We start from the raw sequence: 16792 nt of genomic DNA, 5'->3' as shown, positions 1-16792 counted from the left end.
TTGCAGATATTCTGGTGGTATTATTATTTTTTTAATCTTTGTTCTAGCACTCAATCCTTAGTGATATTTTTCTGTACACATTTTCTACCATATTAAACTTCCTCCCAGTAGAAATGTAATTAATTTTATTTACCTCTCTAAGGACATAACAGAAGGCCTTTAATGTAACATATCTTCTCATCTGTTAATATGGCATTTTTAATACTAATGTAATTAGAATCTCCAGAACTGTATTCAACTTTAAGGTTTTATATCTCAGTAATTGAAATAAATCATCAATCTAACCTAAGTGTAATCATAGCCAAATAATTGATTATATATTAAAATAAACATAGAACTCTTTTTTTTCTAAATTCAGGCCACATTATTGTTTTCTGAGTTAAAGTTCTTAATGCATTTCTCTTTTGTTAAATGCTTTCAAAAATATCCCTCAACATTTCTGAATTTACACTTTGAGAAGTAAGGGAACAATTAAGTTTCTTTTGTATGTTGTGTGTGTGTGTGTGCATACATATATAGATGTATATATATAAAATTCTATATGAAGCAAATAAAAAGCTAAACATTTAGTTAAAATTCTCCATCTAGGTGTCTGTATCTTCACTAGCTAAAACCTCTTTAATGGGGAAAATAATAATTTAATTTCAATTTCAGCAAAGAAAACTTTTCTGTGGAAACATTCACCAGTGTAGACCAGCTTGCTCATCTGAAGAGTAGATTTACACAGGGACCCTTGCATTCTGTGTGAAAACCACATCACCAAGTCAAATTCTGTGTTTGGGAATGTTTATCCACCCACCCATAGCCAGTAATACACAGACTAGAAATGTTATCTGCATGCATGCTTGCATGCTAAGTTGGTACAGTCGGGTCGGACTCTATGTAACCTTATGCACTATAGCACTCCAGTCTCCTCTGTCCATGGGATTCTCCAGGCAAGTATACTGGAGTGGGTTGCCATTCCTTCTGCAAGATCTTCTGAACCCAAGGATTTAACCCACATCTTTTATGTCTCCTGCATTGGCGGGCAGGCTCTTTACCACTAGCACGACTTGAGAAGCCCAGACATGTTAATCTGCATCACCTCAAATTATAATTATTTCTTTAAAGAAAGAAAAAAAGGAAAATTTCAGTTTGAAATTGTACAAGTTTTAGATAAATTATTTTTTATTGAATGTATCTCTGGAAATAATGTATTCTCTAGCCTTCCAAACAGCGTTAAGAGGATATATTTAGGAAGAGTTGATGATAGGAGTCAAGTCAAAGTAAATTATTTCTTCTAGTCCTAAATCATAGGAATCTGGGTCTGACAAAGTTTGAACACTCACAATAAAAATGCTTCATTTAGGGACTTCCCTCTGGGTTCAGTGGTTGAGACTTTGCCTTCAATGAAGGGGGTGTGGGTTTGATCCCTGGTCAGGGAGCTAAGATCCCTCATGACTCACAGACGAAAAAACAGAACATAAACAGCCAAAGCAATATTGTAACAAATTCAACAAAGACTTTAAAAATGGTCCACGTCAAAAAAGAAAATAATATTTCATTTAAAATAAATTATGCCCGTTCACTTCAGTCTCACATATAGATGTATACAGATGAGATATTATATATGTATATGTATGAATTTGATACCTGTATACAAGTATATGTGCATGCACATATATGTATGTAACGTAAAATAAATATTGAAAGTCTTACTAAGTACCATACACAGTAAAAGAAACGACAATATATACATACATACATACATACTTATATACATGTTCACATACACCACACACACAAGCCAGACATACATGCTGGATTTATGTTCAGTTATAATTTCACGTTATTTTGCAAAAGGTCATAGTTGCTAGCTCTTTTATTATTGTTACATATATTGAGTTGTAGTAATATCCTAGAAATGGTATAGAATATTTAAACAGTCATGACTCTGACTCACAGGGCATACAGTATAAATATGTTTGCTGTCCAAATTCAAATTTGGGTAATTACATTATGTCTACCTCAATTTCCTTTGTAAGTTCAATTTTGTATAATGGGGTTCTCTGCTTTCTATTTCCAATGGCAACACTCTTTTGGTGTGGTAAATTTAAAGCTCTGTATTTCCTTTGAAGATACTTTATCACAATGACAATGAAAAATAATTGAGTTGAAAGTATTTGCATTTTTATATCATATAATATCATGTTTAAAATTAAAGGTTTATTGTGTATGTTTTCTATTTTAAAATATTGTGTTATATTTAAATTTAATGAACATAAACTCTATTTTTTCTTAGAATTAATGACCAAAACTACTCAAAATAATATTTAAGGAGTTATTGTTCTAATATTCAATCCTTTGGTTTCATGATATTCTATAATTTGATAATTTTAAAATTAAGAATTTTTAATAACTACTATGGATGTCCCTTCCATGACACATTATCAAAATTGAATTTTCTTAAATGGTATTTCTTTGTGCTTTAAAAGTGGGCCTGTAGAAAAATACTATATGCTAATATTTTAAAATATATATACTATATATAGTGTAGAAAATATGTTTTATATATAGTATAGAAAAATATATGTAGTATAGAAATATATGTGTATGCTGTGTATCTTTAGCTACCAGATTTTTGCTAATTCCTAGAACTATACTATTCTTTCTTAAAGTTTGAATGTTTTTATAAATTAGGAGTCCTAAAGGATAACAATATCTTCAGTAAAGGACAGCAATTTCACTTTAGTGACAGATTTAAATTCACTCTAGATTTTGCTTTTTAGAATTAAAAAAAATTATCTTATATGGAATTTCATTTCATTTTATTTTTCTATGTGGATAATCTTTCATTATGATTTCCTTAATCAAACATATTCATGGACAACTCCCTATGAGGTTTTAGGTGAGGAAAGTAGAATTTTAGTATCAATTTACTGGATGTGACACCTTCGATCATTGATTACCACTTGAACAAAGTGAAGGGAGAATTTTATCCACTATTCTCAATCTGAGCTTTCAAGCTGTGAATCATAACTTGGATATATTTGCACATAAGACCATAAATAAATATGTTATATTGTTTATTACCCTATTTACAAACATTATTTTAAAGGATAGTTAAGTAAGTAAAAAGTAGAAAAGAAAAATAAGGTAGAGAATATAAAATTTCGTGAGGGGTGATATTAGCACTAAAGATATATGCCATCAGGGGAGTAGGATAGATGTTTGGTTCACTCTGGTTTGTCTATGTGGAATTATTAAACAAACAAGGACAATCTAAAAGGGATGTTAAAACCACAATGAATGGCAGAAGATTGGTTCACTATGGTCTGACAAATAAACATATTCTGATTGTGGTATTTAAGAAGCATTCTTTACTTCTGTATTAAATGGAAGACAATGAAAAATAATTTGACCAAAGTATTCTGATTATACATATTACAGTCTTTACATTTGAATGTCATGTAATATATTTTATACATTTCAAAGAAATGAATCATTTTTATTTGCATTATTAATATGTATTTTAATTATAAAAATATGTTTTAGTAATTAATTATATAGTTACTAATCTTCTCTAACTGATAAAAGAACTAGAAAATTTTCAAAAAGATAAACAACAAAATAAGACATTGACTTCAAAATATGGATAGACTAGCATCAGATACATTGGTTTTTATATTATATCTTTTTATCTTTAGTCATAATATGTTATATCTTCTCTTGTGTGTCCCATTAACAATTTGTGAAAAGAGATTATTAAAAAAAACAGTAAAATATGGCCAATATTTTAAACTCAGTTTACTGTAATGAAGAGAGTGGCATTAATCACTTAAAAATCTGGACTCTGCATCATATTTACTAATTTATATCATCTACAACAACAGTACTAATGATACAGAGTCCAGATTTTATATTTTTTTTACTGGGGACTTCCCTGGTGGCTCAGTGGTAAAGAATTCCCTTACCAATACAGGAGATGCAGTTTCCATCCCTGGGTCGGGAAGATAGCATGCAGAAGGAAATGGCAACCCACTCTAGTATGCTTGCTGGAAAATCTCATGGACAGAGGAACCTGGTGGGTTACAGCCCATTGCGTCCCCAAAAAAGTAGGACATGACTTAGCAACTAAACAGCAATATTTGCTGAATAATCTTAATATGTCCTTGTGCAGGAAATATACTCCTCTGAGTCTCCTCTACTCTAACACTACTTAAATTCTGACACTTCTAATTCACCAACGTCTGAGTTTTTCCCATACCAAGCAATTCTGCGACCTAAACTGGGGGCCCTACATTTTATCCCAATTCAGGCATGATCTGCTTAGAGATAGCATCAGATCTCATAGGTTAAGTGTTCAGCCTCACAAACCTGCTTCCTGCCCCCACTTTCATTGCCAATTGTAAGTCCAGGTTGTAATCTGTGCTTGTGACCAACCAGCTACAGACTGGAGGTTCCAACCATGCCCGCCAATTAATTTGTTAAAGCAGCTCATATAACTTAGGAAAACGTGTTACTTGGTTTATTATAAAAGATTATAAACCAAGGTCCAGAAGGAGCTGGTGAATTGTCCAATACAATTCAGAAACAGATGGAAGAAATGTATAGGGCAATGTATTTGGAAAGAGGCATTCCCTCACACGTCACCCCCCCTGTACCTCCATACATTGACCAATTCAAAAGTTCTCTGAATCTCCCCCATCCTTTAGGGACTTGCCAAAAGTCAACTTATTAACAGAAACTCATGTGTAGTTGCAAGGAGTTTATTATGAATAACAGAAGACCCATTTCAACTCTGCTGTTCTTATCATTTAGCAAGTTCCACTCCTTGTAGCATCTCTAGATACCAATATGCAGTATGGGATACTAGAAGTGCTTTTGATGGAGAATTCATCATTAATCACCTTTGAAGTACAGTAACCTTAACAGTAAACCAAGTATAGTATCTTTTGTCACAAGAGTGGCAAAAATGCTTTAGTTGATACTGTTCTGTCATATATTTTAAAGTTCCTAACTTCAAGGCACACTATTCTTTCTTTTTTGGAATGAAACACCAAAAAAAGAAAAAAAGAAAAACCAAAAACCTCAGGGTAGCTCTGATCTAGGCTTAGTCAACTTACTTGTTTGGGGCCTTAGACAAGTCACCTCCTCCTTCTCTACCTTGGTTTTCTCATCTTTGAAAGGTTTAAGCTAGAATAGATAATGGCTAGAAATCTCCTCCAACTAGGTTTGTTGTTGTTGTTGTTTAGTTGCTCAATAGCGCCCAACTCTTTTGCTACCCCATGGATGACAGTCTGCCAGTCCCCTCTTTCCATGGGATTTTCTAAGCAAGGAGGCTAGAGTCCCTGTGATCCCATGGACTACAGCCTGCCAGGCTCCTCTGTCCATGGGATTTCCCAGGCAAGAATATTGGGTTACCATTTCCTTATTTACTCTCATCAGAAACAGCAAATTACTGAACACAAATTTTGTCACCTGAGTTTCAATGATACTCATGGAACCATACATGTCATCTAATTCTAAAATTTGTGAAAGAAAAAGTGAAAGTGAAGTCGCTCAGTTGTGTCCGACTATTTGCGACCCTGTGGACTGTAGCCTACCAGGCTCCTCCGTCCATGGGATTCTCCAGGCAAGATTGCTGGAGTGGGTTGCCATTTCCTTCTCCAGGGGATCTTCCCGACCCAGGGATCGAACCTGTGTCTCCCGCATTGCAGGCAGACACTTTAACCTCTGAGCCACCAAGGAAGCCACAAAATACAAATATGTACCAAGTAAGCTTTTCTTCCTCTAGGATCTAACTAGTAAATTAAGAAATGCTTCTGTCACATCAGTATTACTTAAAGTCTCCTATACAGGCAGATATTTATACTTCCTAGGCAAGAAAAATAGTTGGCATATTGCTAGACTAATGTGTCCTTTATATATGTATATGTGTATAAATATATATATATATTAGTTTATAAACACATTCCCTGAAAAAATGATAGAAATTTATTTACACGGCATAGTACTTTAGAAAGCAAAAATATTTCTGTATTATGACAAGCATTATGTCTGCATATAGAAAAGAAATCTGAAGTCAAACAACCACTATCTTTAATAATTGCTGTGTCATAGACTAAGTTTAAAATGCATTTTTTTTTAAGAATCGTTATGATCCAACTTCAACATCATGAGAACTGACCTCCCCTTGGGAACAAATTTTATGTTTTAAGCCTTGTTTCTTTTACATTAAATCACATTGCCATCGTAGAATTTTGCTTGATATCGCATGACCACATGAGATCTAGCATTTTGTGTGACCTTTTGCATATGATCTACCTGGAAAATTTACAGAAGTTACACAAATCCGATAGTACTATTATCAGTGATGGTTAAAATGGTGTCCCAGTGATTTGTAGATGTTGTGAACACTACTTGCTTTTGTTTTTCCCAGTCCCCTGCTGCATTGAAATTTAATTGGTTTTCTGTATTTTTTGCAGCAGAGCTGTCACAGACAATAACATATTTTTTGCATATGTATCAGTTTGGCTCTAGTGAAGATTTTTGTTCACACTGGACTCCTACTGATGTGCACTGATTTAAAGTCTAAAAATGAAACTTAATTTTATACAGCTTATAAGTAGTCCCTAGAGGGTATTGGATCCTAAAAGCTAATATTTTTCAGACATAATCAGCAGGAATAAGTAATGTACTACCATTAGCGACATTAACAGCAATGTAACAGAAGGAAACAATAAACATAAATGTTCTTAGCAACTTTATACTTTACAACAAATATTAATATAAAATTACACAAATTAGAACTGCAGCTTAACATTATTCAACACGCTTATTCATAATGATTGTTTCATATTTAAAGAACACCAAAATATTGTGTTTTGTCAGCCAAGGACAATAATAGTTTAATAGTAATTTATTTTAAACAGCTACTGATAATACAACCAATCAACACATTAAGTGATGCCAACATTGGCATCTTGCTAAATAATCTCTAGACATCGCACAGAGAGTACATCTTTCAAAGATAAGTCAACAAGAGCAATCAGAGCAGAAAATTAGAATTTGGTATCTTAGAATTAAAATACAGCTAAACTAAAGTTTTAATTGGGGTGATCTAGAAGGGCACTTGATGTAATGATCTCTTTCATTTGTTACTAATTGTTTGTTCCTGATGAAGAGGAAACATATACAGGAATGTTGCTGAATTGAGTTAAGATGGCAGTTTCCTTAGCAGCTACGTTTTATTGTTAAAAACAAAAGAGCAGAGAGAGGTGAACTGCCATTCCAGCTTGTTTCCTATCACAAAAATTAATCCAGAAAATTCAGGGTCAGTTATACAAAATATTAAATATTAATAGCTTATATGTAATTGAAAAGAGACTTAAAAAGACTTGTGACAGTTGGTGGGCTGAGCTAAAGGTACATTCCTATTGCATTAGCAAGTCAAGCTGGAATTGAAATATATGAATCAAACTTCTTATGTCGTATCCTACAAAGGGGTAAAGGGGTCTCAAATATATCTACAACTGACATTAACTACCATTTCATTTCTAATTTCAATTGAAAAATTCAGCTGCTGATGTTCACAAACCAAAGCAAAGCAACTTTTCCAAAAGGGCATTTTGAATTGCTGAGTTGAGAAGGATTGAAATCTTAGCTCCAATTTTGACTAATAATTTCAGTAATAATTTTCTAATGCATCTTAGCAGAGAACACATGCAGAACACTTTGCATATGTTTTACATATTCTCACAATCTCATTTTTGAAAATTTCAGAATACTACTCATATATTAATATAGCATATAGTCAAATTATATATACATTATTTTATAATCAGCTATATAAATAGATATAATTTGCTTTTGCCATATACTATTATTATGTATACTGTTAAATATTCCCCTAAAATTTATCCTCTGTTTAGAGCCATTCTGATGGATTTTTTAAAAATAATGCATTACTAAGCCATGAAGTTTTGGATCCCTGATCCATATTATGTATCTCAAGAAACATACACCATATTACAATTTCTATTCAATAAATTTTTGAAATCTACTCTACAGTAGGCACTCTCTGGGTTTTAGTACCCATAGTACCCAATGAGAGAAAATGTCTCTGCCTCAGAGAACTTACATTTCAGTGAAGAAGATGCAAAATACGGCACTAAACAAATAAATAGATGACAATACTACATAATAAATGGTATGAAGAATTTTAAGGAGGGAATAAAAAGGTGAGTTTGGAGGGCTAGTCCAAATAAGATGTGAAGAGAAGGGTTTTCCCCAGTGATGACTGAACAAAGGTGAAATGAATGTAGGAGTGAGCCATGCAAAACATGGGAGGAAAAGCATTCAGGAGGGAAACAGAGAGCCAAGTGCCTGGTGCAGAAACAAATTGGTGCCTTAAGAAACAAATGGCCACTGATGTTGTATATAATCTCAGTAGGAAGTGGTAGAGAATGAGCCCTGAGAGATAGGTGAGTATTGCTAACATCGCATGGGGTTACATAAACTATGTCAGATAATTACACGTGGAACAAATCAGTCTAATTTTCTTCACAATATTTAATTTTAAGATTCACTTATGTGTTGCCCTCATGTAGTATTAAATCTAGATATTCTAATTAGAAGCGATTGAACCTTCATGCCAAAAATATTTGTCTTCCTAAAATAGTTTAATTAAACTTCGAAAAATTTTGCTTTACTTTTGCTATTTGTCCTAGCTAGTACAGAGTGACTGCCCAACAGGAATGACGGTATTTGATAAGTGGGCTGTTCTCTTTTCAAATATGTTAAGGTAATGAATGAAATGTGCTTCATAGCAAAACATTATAATTCTGAATACCTTCTTTGTACAGGGGCTCTTGAAAGTTGCCATAGATAATGCCAGAGCTCAAGAAAAACAGGTTCAACTTGAAAAAACAGAACTGAAGATGGATTTTTTAAGGGAACGAGAACTAAGGGAGACACTTGAGAAGCAGTTGGCAATGGAACAAAAGAATAGAGGTATTTTTAAACTTCCAAATAAGTTTAATACTTAGCATCAAATATTCAGCATAACAATATTTCGTGATTTACTATGAAACTGTAACTTTTTTGTTTTTACTTGTAGCTAAAGTTTAGTGCAGGATTTGAATCCTGAGCTTAACCTTCAAAGTGCATGGTTTCTCTTCTCTTCATACCTCAATAAACTGAAATATATCCATTAAATCATTAATCACATAATTTTTATTGCTTATAGATTTAACCAATTCATAATTTTAAGATAAGAAGGAGTTCTGATAAGATGACAGCCATGAAGAAAAATTCTATATTCATTCATAATTGCCCTTTGAAAAGCTTGAGTTAAAGTCTTAAAACTAAAATAGAAAAACACTGATTATTCAAGCGAAGCAGATTTAGTGAGATATTTATCAACTGAAATGGAAGACTGATGAATATCTGAACAAATGACCAAAGCTGAGTGTTTGTATAATTTTCTTTCTGAATGCTTCATTTTCATCCAACAAGGTCAAATACACATCAGAGTAGAAACTAATGTGAATTTTTATTGGGTAAAAATAATGTTATTATCAGTCTATGAACTGCTTTTTACACACTTTACAGTGCGCGTTTAGATAATTTTGAAGGTCATTCATATTTGTGTGCTTATTTTATGTATGAGATCCAAGAGGATTTTCTTTACAATCAACTTCTCCTCTGCTTCAACTCTAAAGTTCTCCTCAATATTTAAAAGGGGAAGCTCCTTTTCTCTCATTTAATAAGTATCCACTATAAATACTCCACACTTGCCTCTGATATGTGTGATGTGGTCATTTAAAAATCATTCTTTCTTTCAAAACTTGCAGAACTAATAGGTTTTTTATTAGTTACTATGAAGCAATAGTCATTCAGTTCCCAGGATGAGGCTGATTTGGGCCACTGGCACTCCGGGTGTAGAGCACTGTTCTAAGTAATGCAACTTCACGTAGCTTTAGCTACTAGAGTAAGCAAAACAAGATAAATGTTGATGGTGGGATATGTTCTGAGTAATAAATATGGTCAAAGGGTTTGTTCTTTGGGACCATCTTCCATGAGATAGCCATGTCACAATTTTGTTCTCACCTGGAGAAGTCTTTTTCCAACAAGACTTAAAAGCAGAACCTCGAATTCTTAAAGTGACCTTTTGGTTACTTGAGAGATTTGCAGAACTGTGTTGGTTTACACAGATTTACATTGTTTTATTCCTTTAACCACTAAAGGTATAGGGCAATGTGTTTCACAGACAACACTATGAACTTACCATTTAATTAATTATGAACAACAAATTAAAGGTAATGACTGTCAATAATGATCTATATGAATGTGTCTATGGAAGCCTGTGTGTTATCCTGAAGAGAGAAACATTTGCTTCAATCATGTAGGAGGAAACAAAGAGCAGTCAATGGCAAGGCACTGGGTATTGAGCTTTTAGTGCCATGGGAATAAACAATCCAAATAAATAATTCAGCAATTACTGTTTCTTTTCAGAGACAGTATAAGCAATCATCTTTAGAAAGGAAAAGAGTAGGCAAGTAACTTTGTTAAGATTTTCACAGTATTAAATAAAGGAAATTAGCATTTAGTTGAAACCACTTTTGTTTTTTCTTATAAGATTTGACTCAGTGTAAAAACAATTTTCTGTAAATATATGTTACCAGCAACAATAAACTATAAGATAATGGTCTGCCATTTTAATAATATTGATTATAAAAACAGGATTTGTGGAAACTGGAAATTCAAAGTAATACTCTTACATAAACCATTATTACCTTTTTTGATGTCTTGACTGAATACTACGCTAGGTAAAATATATTGCTTGTTAATCTGTAGTAAGTAATTATACAATATATTTGTAATGGTTACTTCTTATGACTAATTCTGCCAGAAGGATTTTCTCATACTGATTCTGTCACATTCACATACACAATGTTTATCAACCATCCAGAAAAAAAAAGTATTTCAAAGAAAACACTTTTATGCTTTCCATATGCTGATTGGTTACTTTGTATATAGTGTAAAAGTTAAAACGATGATCAATTATTATATGTATGAAAATACAGTTAACATACATTTGTGAAGAAGATTTGTTAGTATTTATTGATTACATATTATGTACAAATACTTAAATTGGTCAGTAGGAAAAAATTCATCATAATTAACTTTTTGTATCATAGGCTGCTTTTTTATATAAGTAGCAATGAAGTTTTATACTCATCAAATTCCTACAGTCTAAAAGTGTAACTTACCTGAAATATATTGTAGTGCATATACATCTGCTATGAAATTATTAATATTTCTCTAAGCAAAGTGCAATAGTTTCATCCAAAAAAAGTTTGTTTATATATATGAACAATAATAATATTTAGCTCCTCTTATGCAATAGTATTTATTACATTGTCTAAAATTTCAAGAAAGAATTATTAAAATTTTTGCTGGTATAACATTTTTGTAAAGATAGGGGAAATGCTCCGTCTACTACTCAGAACTGATGTTTCATAAAAAGAGACTAATCTTAAAGGTTTATACTATTCAGACTACTTTTCATTTGTGTGATTCAAGGGCAGAGACTAAACTACAGAATTTATCTAATCAGACTTCTTTTATTAGTGAGTATAAATATTTATTAAAATTAGTTTCCCATTAAAACTGTCTCCACATATGATAATTAAAGGCGTTCTTGTAATAGTTCAAGGCTAAACAAAAATTAGCCTCCTTGGACATTTTACTGAGATTTATTTTAGGTAAAAGTGGGTTATTGTTGTTTTTTTGTTTTGTTTTGTTTAAACTTCCTCTGCACAGACAGGTGCAGTCCAACAGGGGGGAAAAATAATATTATTTTAAAAATAGAGACCGTTTGTGGAAATGTGAACATTGCAAAAATTCTGAAAAATAATAATATATATATACTCTTTTCTAGCCATAGTTCAAAAGAGGCTAAAGAAGGAGAAGAAGGCAAAGAGAAAATTGCAAGAAGCACTTGAATTTGAGACAAAACGGCGTGAGCAAGCCGAACAAACACTAAAACAGGCAGCTTCAACAGATAGTCTCAGGGTCTTAAATGGTAAGAGGATGTGTCTTTATGCATGGCTAACTAACTTTCATTGTGAATACTCAAAAGGCAATTTAAATGTGTTTGTGGGTTGGTGTTTCTGTGGCTGGTGATTCATTAAGCTCTTTTTGAAAGCATAGTGGAAAGAAAAGTCACATGTGTTGGGGGAAATGTTTTATTTCATGGGTGCTTCCACAGTTTTGTTACTTCAGGATCTGAGATGACATTGCGTTTCTATTTAACCAATTCTGTCTATACTGAAACATAATAAAATATTAATATGAGGAGTTCTCAACCCATCTCATTTTCTGAACAATTTTGCATTATTTATCCATTCAAATCTTCTGATAATTCTCATGGTTATAGTCTTTGTTCAACCTTTAAAAGATGACAAAGATTTATGTAATTTTAATTCAGCACCAAAGTAACAGGTTGCTTTTTTTTTGAAGGACAATGGGAATCAAATGAAATGTGTGTCACTCTTACCTTTCTGTGCTTTTAGACTCTCTGACCCCAGAGATAGAAGCTGACCGCAGTGGCGGCAGAACAGATGCCGAAAGGACAATACAAGGTGGGAATTTGCAAAAGGCTATAAATCTAGATCTTGCTCTATGAGTTTTTGCTCTGCTTTAGCCTGCTATTCAAGCATGTAGCCTACCATCTGGGCCACATCAAAACAAGTTCAAACAAGGTCAAGTTCATCTTGCTTGTTTATATGAGTGAATTCATTTTGTGCTGATAGATTTTCTTTAAATTAACAGGTCATTTCTGTTTATACAATGCAATTAAAAAGGAATAATTAATTTTAAACAATGTATGATTTAATCTTGAACACAGTAAATGTGTTTTATTGAATGTTTGAGCCCAATCTAATAGATGAAAGTTTTATAAATTCTATATCAATAAAATCATGAGTTAACTAGGGAGTTCTTAAAATTTGAAATTACCTTCTTTTTGTTTTAGTGACAACTAATGCAAGGTACATGTAAAATAAACCAGGTGAAAGCTAACAATAAATAAGATTATTTGATCCTATGTGGACTTTCCAAGTGGACTGTGTGCCATTATATATATTTTAACAACACAAGTCTGCTGAGCAAAATCGTATAGAGAATACTAAAGGGACTTCTATTCAACCCTCAGAAAAGCAAAATATGTATATTGCCAAGACCACACTATTAGGAAAGAACAAAATCTGAAGGTAGCATTTATAGTCTCACATCTATGCTAGACAATAAACTCAATCTAACAACAAGAATACTAAACAATAAAAAGAGCATTAAATGAAAATGATTCTTCAAAGGGAAGCCTAAAATGATTAACTGCTATAATCCCCCCAATTGCTTTTATTTTGCATTTTAAGTTCATTCATTTGGGGGATATTGTTTGACATTAATCGTGTTACTCAGTCAGTTCCAAAAGTATCATTCTTAGTTCACTATAAAGGAAATATAATTGTGTAAAGTATCATATATGCAATAAATAAAAATCAGAAACCGGAGACATTCCTAGAGAATGTTTTTTGTGTATTAATTGATTTTACCACGATAATTATTTTTAAAATCCTAAGGCTTGAACCATATGTTATTATGAGACATCTTGTAGAAAAGATTTCATATTTTAGAGCATTATGGGTTTCAGCAAAATTACATATGTGTTTAATATTATTAAACTTGAAAGATCTATGTTGCTTTGTAAAGAATTGCATGCATATGTTAACAAATTGCTAATAACAAAGTTAGTCCTCTTTATCAGGGACAGTAAGTCCAGTGTGAACTATCAGAACTATGGTCTGTGTATTTGGGGACTTCTCAGGCACTAACTTAGTCAATGTCCAAAGTGTTCTAAAAAAGCACATAAGCCTCCTGGTAGATGTGATATATAAATTATCTGATGTCCACAGAATTTTTAAGGTGATTAGAATTCAAGCAAGAAAAATTATGGACACTACATTCTTTCATATACATGGGAAGTTTAAGAAGGCATTAGGCAACAGTGAAACATTTTGCATAGTTGACATAATATGTATTTCATGAGTTTGCTATTAACAATATTTGGATCATCTGTAAGGCTATAATTATTTTATCTGAATTTGTAAAACACATATTCAGATGTATATTTCAATACGGGATAAGGTCTTGCTATATAGGTCAAAGTTTTGACTACTTTCAATTTTTATTATGATTTACTTATACTCTGAAGAAAACTTTTAGTCATAAATTGCATTCTTTCTGCCATCCAAAATGTTATATATAACATAGAAAACCCACTCAAACAACTCTGTAACTCAGGAAAGGAGAAACATTTGAATGACAATTATACATAGTTACTTAAAGTAAATATTGTTTTTTATGGGGTTATTTATTGCTTTTTCTTAATTGTAACATGAACCTTTTTTTCAATTCTTTCATTCATCTTATCAGTTAAAAAGATGAGTTCCTCAAGCCTAATATAAATAATCAATAATATTCTAATTTTTGTGCACTTACACTTGAATTTAATGATTTTTCTGATAATCATACTCTTCAATGAACGGTTTTCTGTAAGAACCTTAATATTAAGGATTTTAATTAGATAATGTGAGTTTTTCTCAAATGTAATCTAAAAAACACATGTAGATGAATCTGTGTTTCTATATGTTAATTGCTATCGGTTATCTTACTTGACACTAACCAAGACTTTTAAAATACCAAAGCAAAGAGATCATCTTTTGCTAGCCTAACCCAACTAAATGAGTTCATTTAGTCCTTTGAAACTTTTTTTTTTAACCTTGGAAACTAAATTCATAAATTTAGAAGCTAACAAAATAGCAAAATTAATGATGCAGAGAAGATATCAAAGAACAAGGACTGTGTTTAGTAAAATGAGGAGTCTAAGTTCAAGAATGGGAAAGGTAAAGGAAAAGGAACTAGAACTCACTGCTAATTTATGAAATGGTCTATATCAGACATCTTGGCAGCTATAAGCACGTGTTGCTTAACAACTCATGAATGACACGAACACAGCCCCGCTCCCTTCCCAGGAGTTATGAGTCTTTGTATTCTTTCTTGCTCCCAATCCAATCATAATTGAAATTATTCTGTATTGCAAAATAAGCTCAACTTAATTAGGAATGAAAAAGGAAACTCACATTTCTTTATCCTTGGCATGTACTTATTCATTTTTAGTATTTTGTTAATAAATGAGCCAGATTTGGCCCATGAGTTAGTCACCTAGCAGTCAGGTACTTAAATACTACTCAGTTACCCCCAAATAAATGTTGCTTCGTCAGTATTTAGTAGCATCATTTCTGTAAAACTACAGAGGTGGGGAAGAGGAAAACAGAAAGCTGCTTAGAAACTATTGCTGAGCAAGAAGCTCTAAATAATTTACTTATCTGGATAAGTAAGGTAAATCAGCTCATACTATACAGGAATGAAGTTTTCATTACTGATATTTCTGGTAACTAAACTCAAAATTCATAAGCTTGATGGAAATTTAATGAATATATATATATATATTTTAATTTAAAAGCAACTTGTTTCAGGAGCTGGATTTTATGGTGATTAACTCTTTCATGCCTGAGTCTTACAGATTTATATGTCATGATTAGTGATGGCGTTTAGAAATTATATCTTACTTTAAAGGTTTTTGTAAGATATTATATATATAAGAAAGTGAAAGTCGCTGACTCCTGTCCAATTCTTTGCAACCCCATGAACTACACAGTCCATGGAATTCTCCAGGCCGGAATACTGGAGTGGGTAGCCGTTCCCTTCTCCAGGGGATCTTCCCAATGCAGGGATCGAACCCAGGTCTCCCACATTGCAGGCGGATTCTTTACCAACTGAGCTATCAGGGAAGCCCTGTATATATATATATATATATATATATATGGTGGTTTAGTCACTAAGTCGTGTCCTACTCTTGTGATTCCATGATCTGCAGCCTGCTAGGCTCCTCTGTCCATGGGATTTCCCAGGCAACAATACTGAAGTGGTTTGCCATTTCCTTCTCCAGAGGATCTTCCCAACCCAGGGATTGAACCCTGGTCTCCTGCACTACAAGCAGATTCTTTACTGACTGAGCTACCAGGGAAGTCCATATATATATATATACAGTAGGCAGAGTCAGTATAAATACTTATTTACCTGTTATTTGGACTGCTTAATAAATATCCTCCAAAACCTGAGTCCCTCACACATATGAATGCACATCTACACAATGTATGCAGCCAAATCTATAATATTATGAGTTCCTTCCACTGAATCTTAGTCTCTCATTTTTCAGTAGCTTCCACTTAGATGATTTAAGCTATATCTTTTAACAATTTAAAAAAATTTTAAAAAATGTCTCTCCAGCCAATCCAGACATCTTAAGAGTTCCAAATAATATCCATTTGGTATTTGGTTGTCTCATAGGGACCTCAAATTCTAGTGCACAAAACCTAAAGGATTCTTCACCCTCTTCCTCCTGCCGACCTGTTTTCTACCACTTTCCTTCCCTATGGTTCTCTCTGCTGCCCAATCCAATATCTTCCTTAATACACAACGAGGAAAATGAAGCTTAATGGCTCCCTTCCTTATCTTTTACACACAAGCATGACTTTTGCCCTTCACTCTCTGTTCTTCTGTCATTGATTTTTTTTTTTAATCTGGAAAGCCTTACATCTTTCTCCACCTTCCCGTGACATTTCTCTCTCTTTCCTGCCTTTATTTACTCATCCTTTAAGTCTCATCTTAGAAGTCACAGCAT

The 16792-nt window shown here is 32.7% G+C and overlaps 1 protein-coding gene across 7 annotated transcripts in view; it reads left to right on the top strand.

The window, feature by feature from the left end:
* The window catches only part of DACH1 (dachshund family transcription factor 1), a 456626-nt gene that overhangs the window by 406274 nt on the left and 33560 nt on the right, over positions 1–16792 (top strand). For 3 of the 7 annotated variants that reach the window (XR_014070377.1, XM_081546705.1, XM_081546703.1), the window contains 3 exons: positions 8847–8994; positions 11927–12070; positions 12561–12629. Coding sequence is in view for 6 of the 7 variants with exons in the window: in XM_081546705.1 (XP_081402831.1) it covers positions 8847–8994; positions 11927–12070; positions 12561–12629 (361 nt within the window). In the remaining variant the exon portion in view is untranslated. Of the gene's footprint in view, positions 1–8846; positions 8995–11926; positions 12071–12560; positions 15120–16792 lie in introns of those variants that run through there. The other 4 variants (XM_081546707.1, XM_081546706.1, XM_081546704.1 and 1 more) reach the window with 3 other exon arrangements.

Source organism: Giraffa tippelskirchi, chromosome 12 (genome assembly GCF_054371585.1).
Source record: "Giraffa tippelskirchi isolate mGirTip1 chromosome 12, T2T-mGirTip1v1.2.pri, whole genome shotgun sequence".
In the NCBI taxonomy this organism is placed as follows: Eukaryota; Metazoa; Chordata; class Mammalia; order Artiodactyla; family Giraffidae; genus Giraffa; species Giraffa tippelskirchi.
Note: the sequence above shows the minus strand (reverse complement) of the source record. Positions and strands in the feature narration are given on the sequence as shown.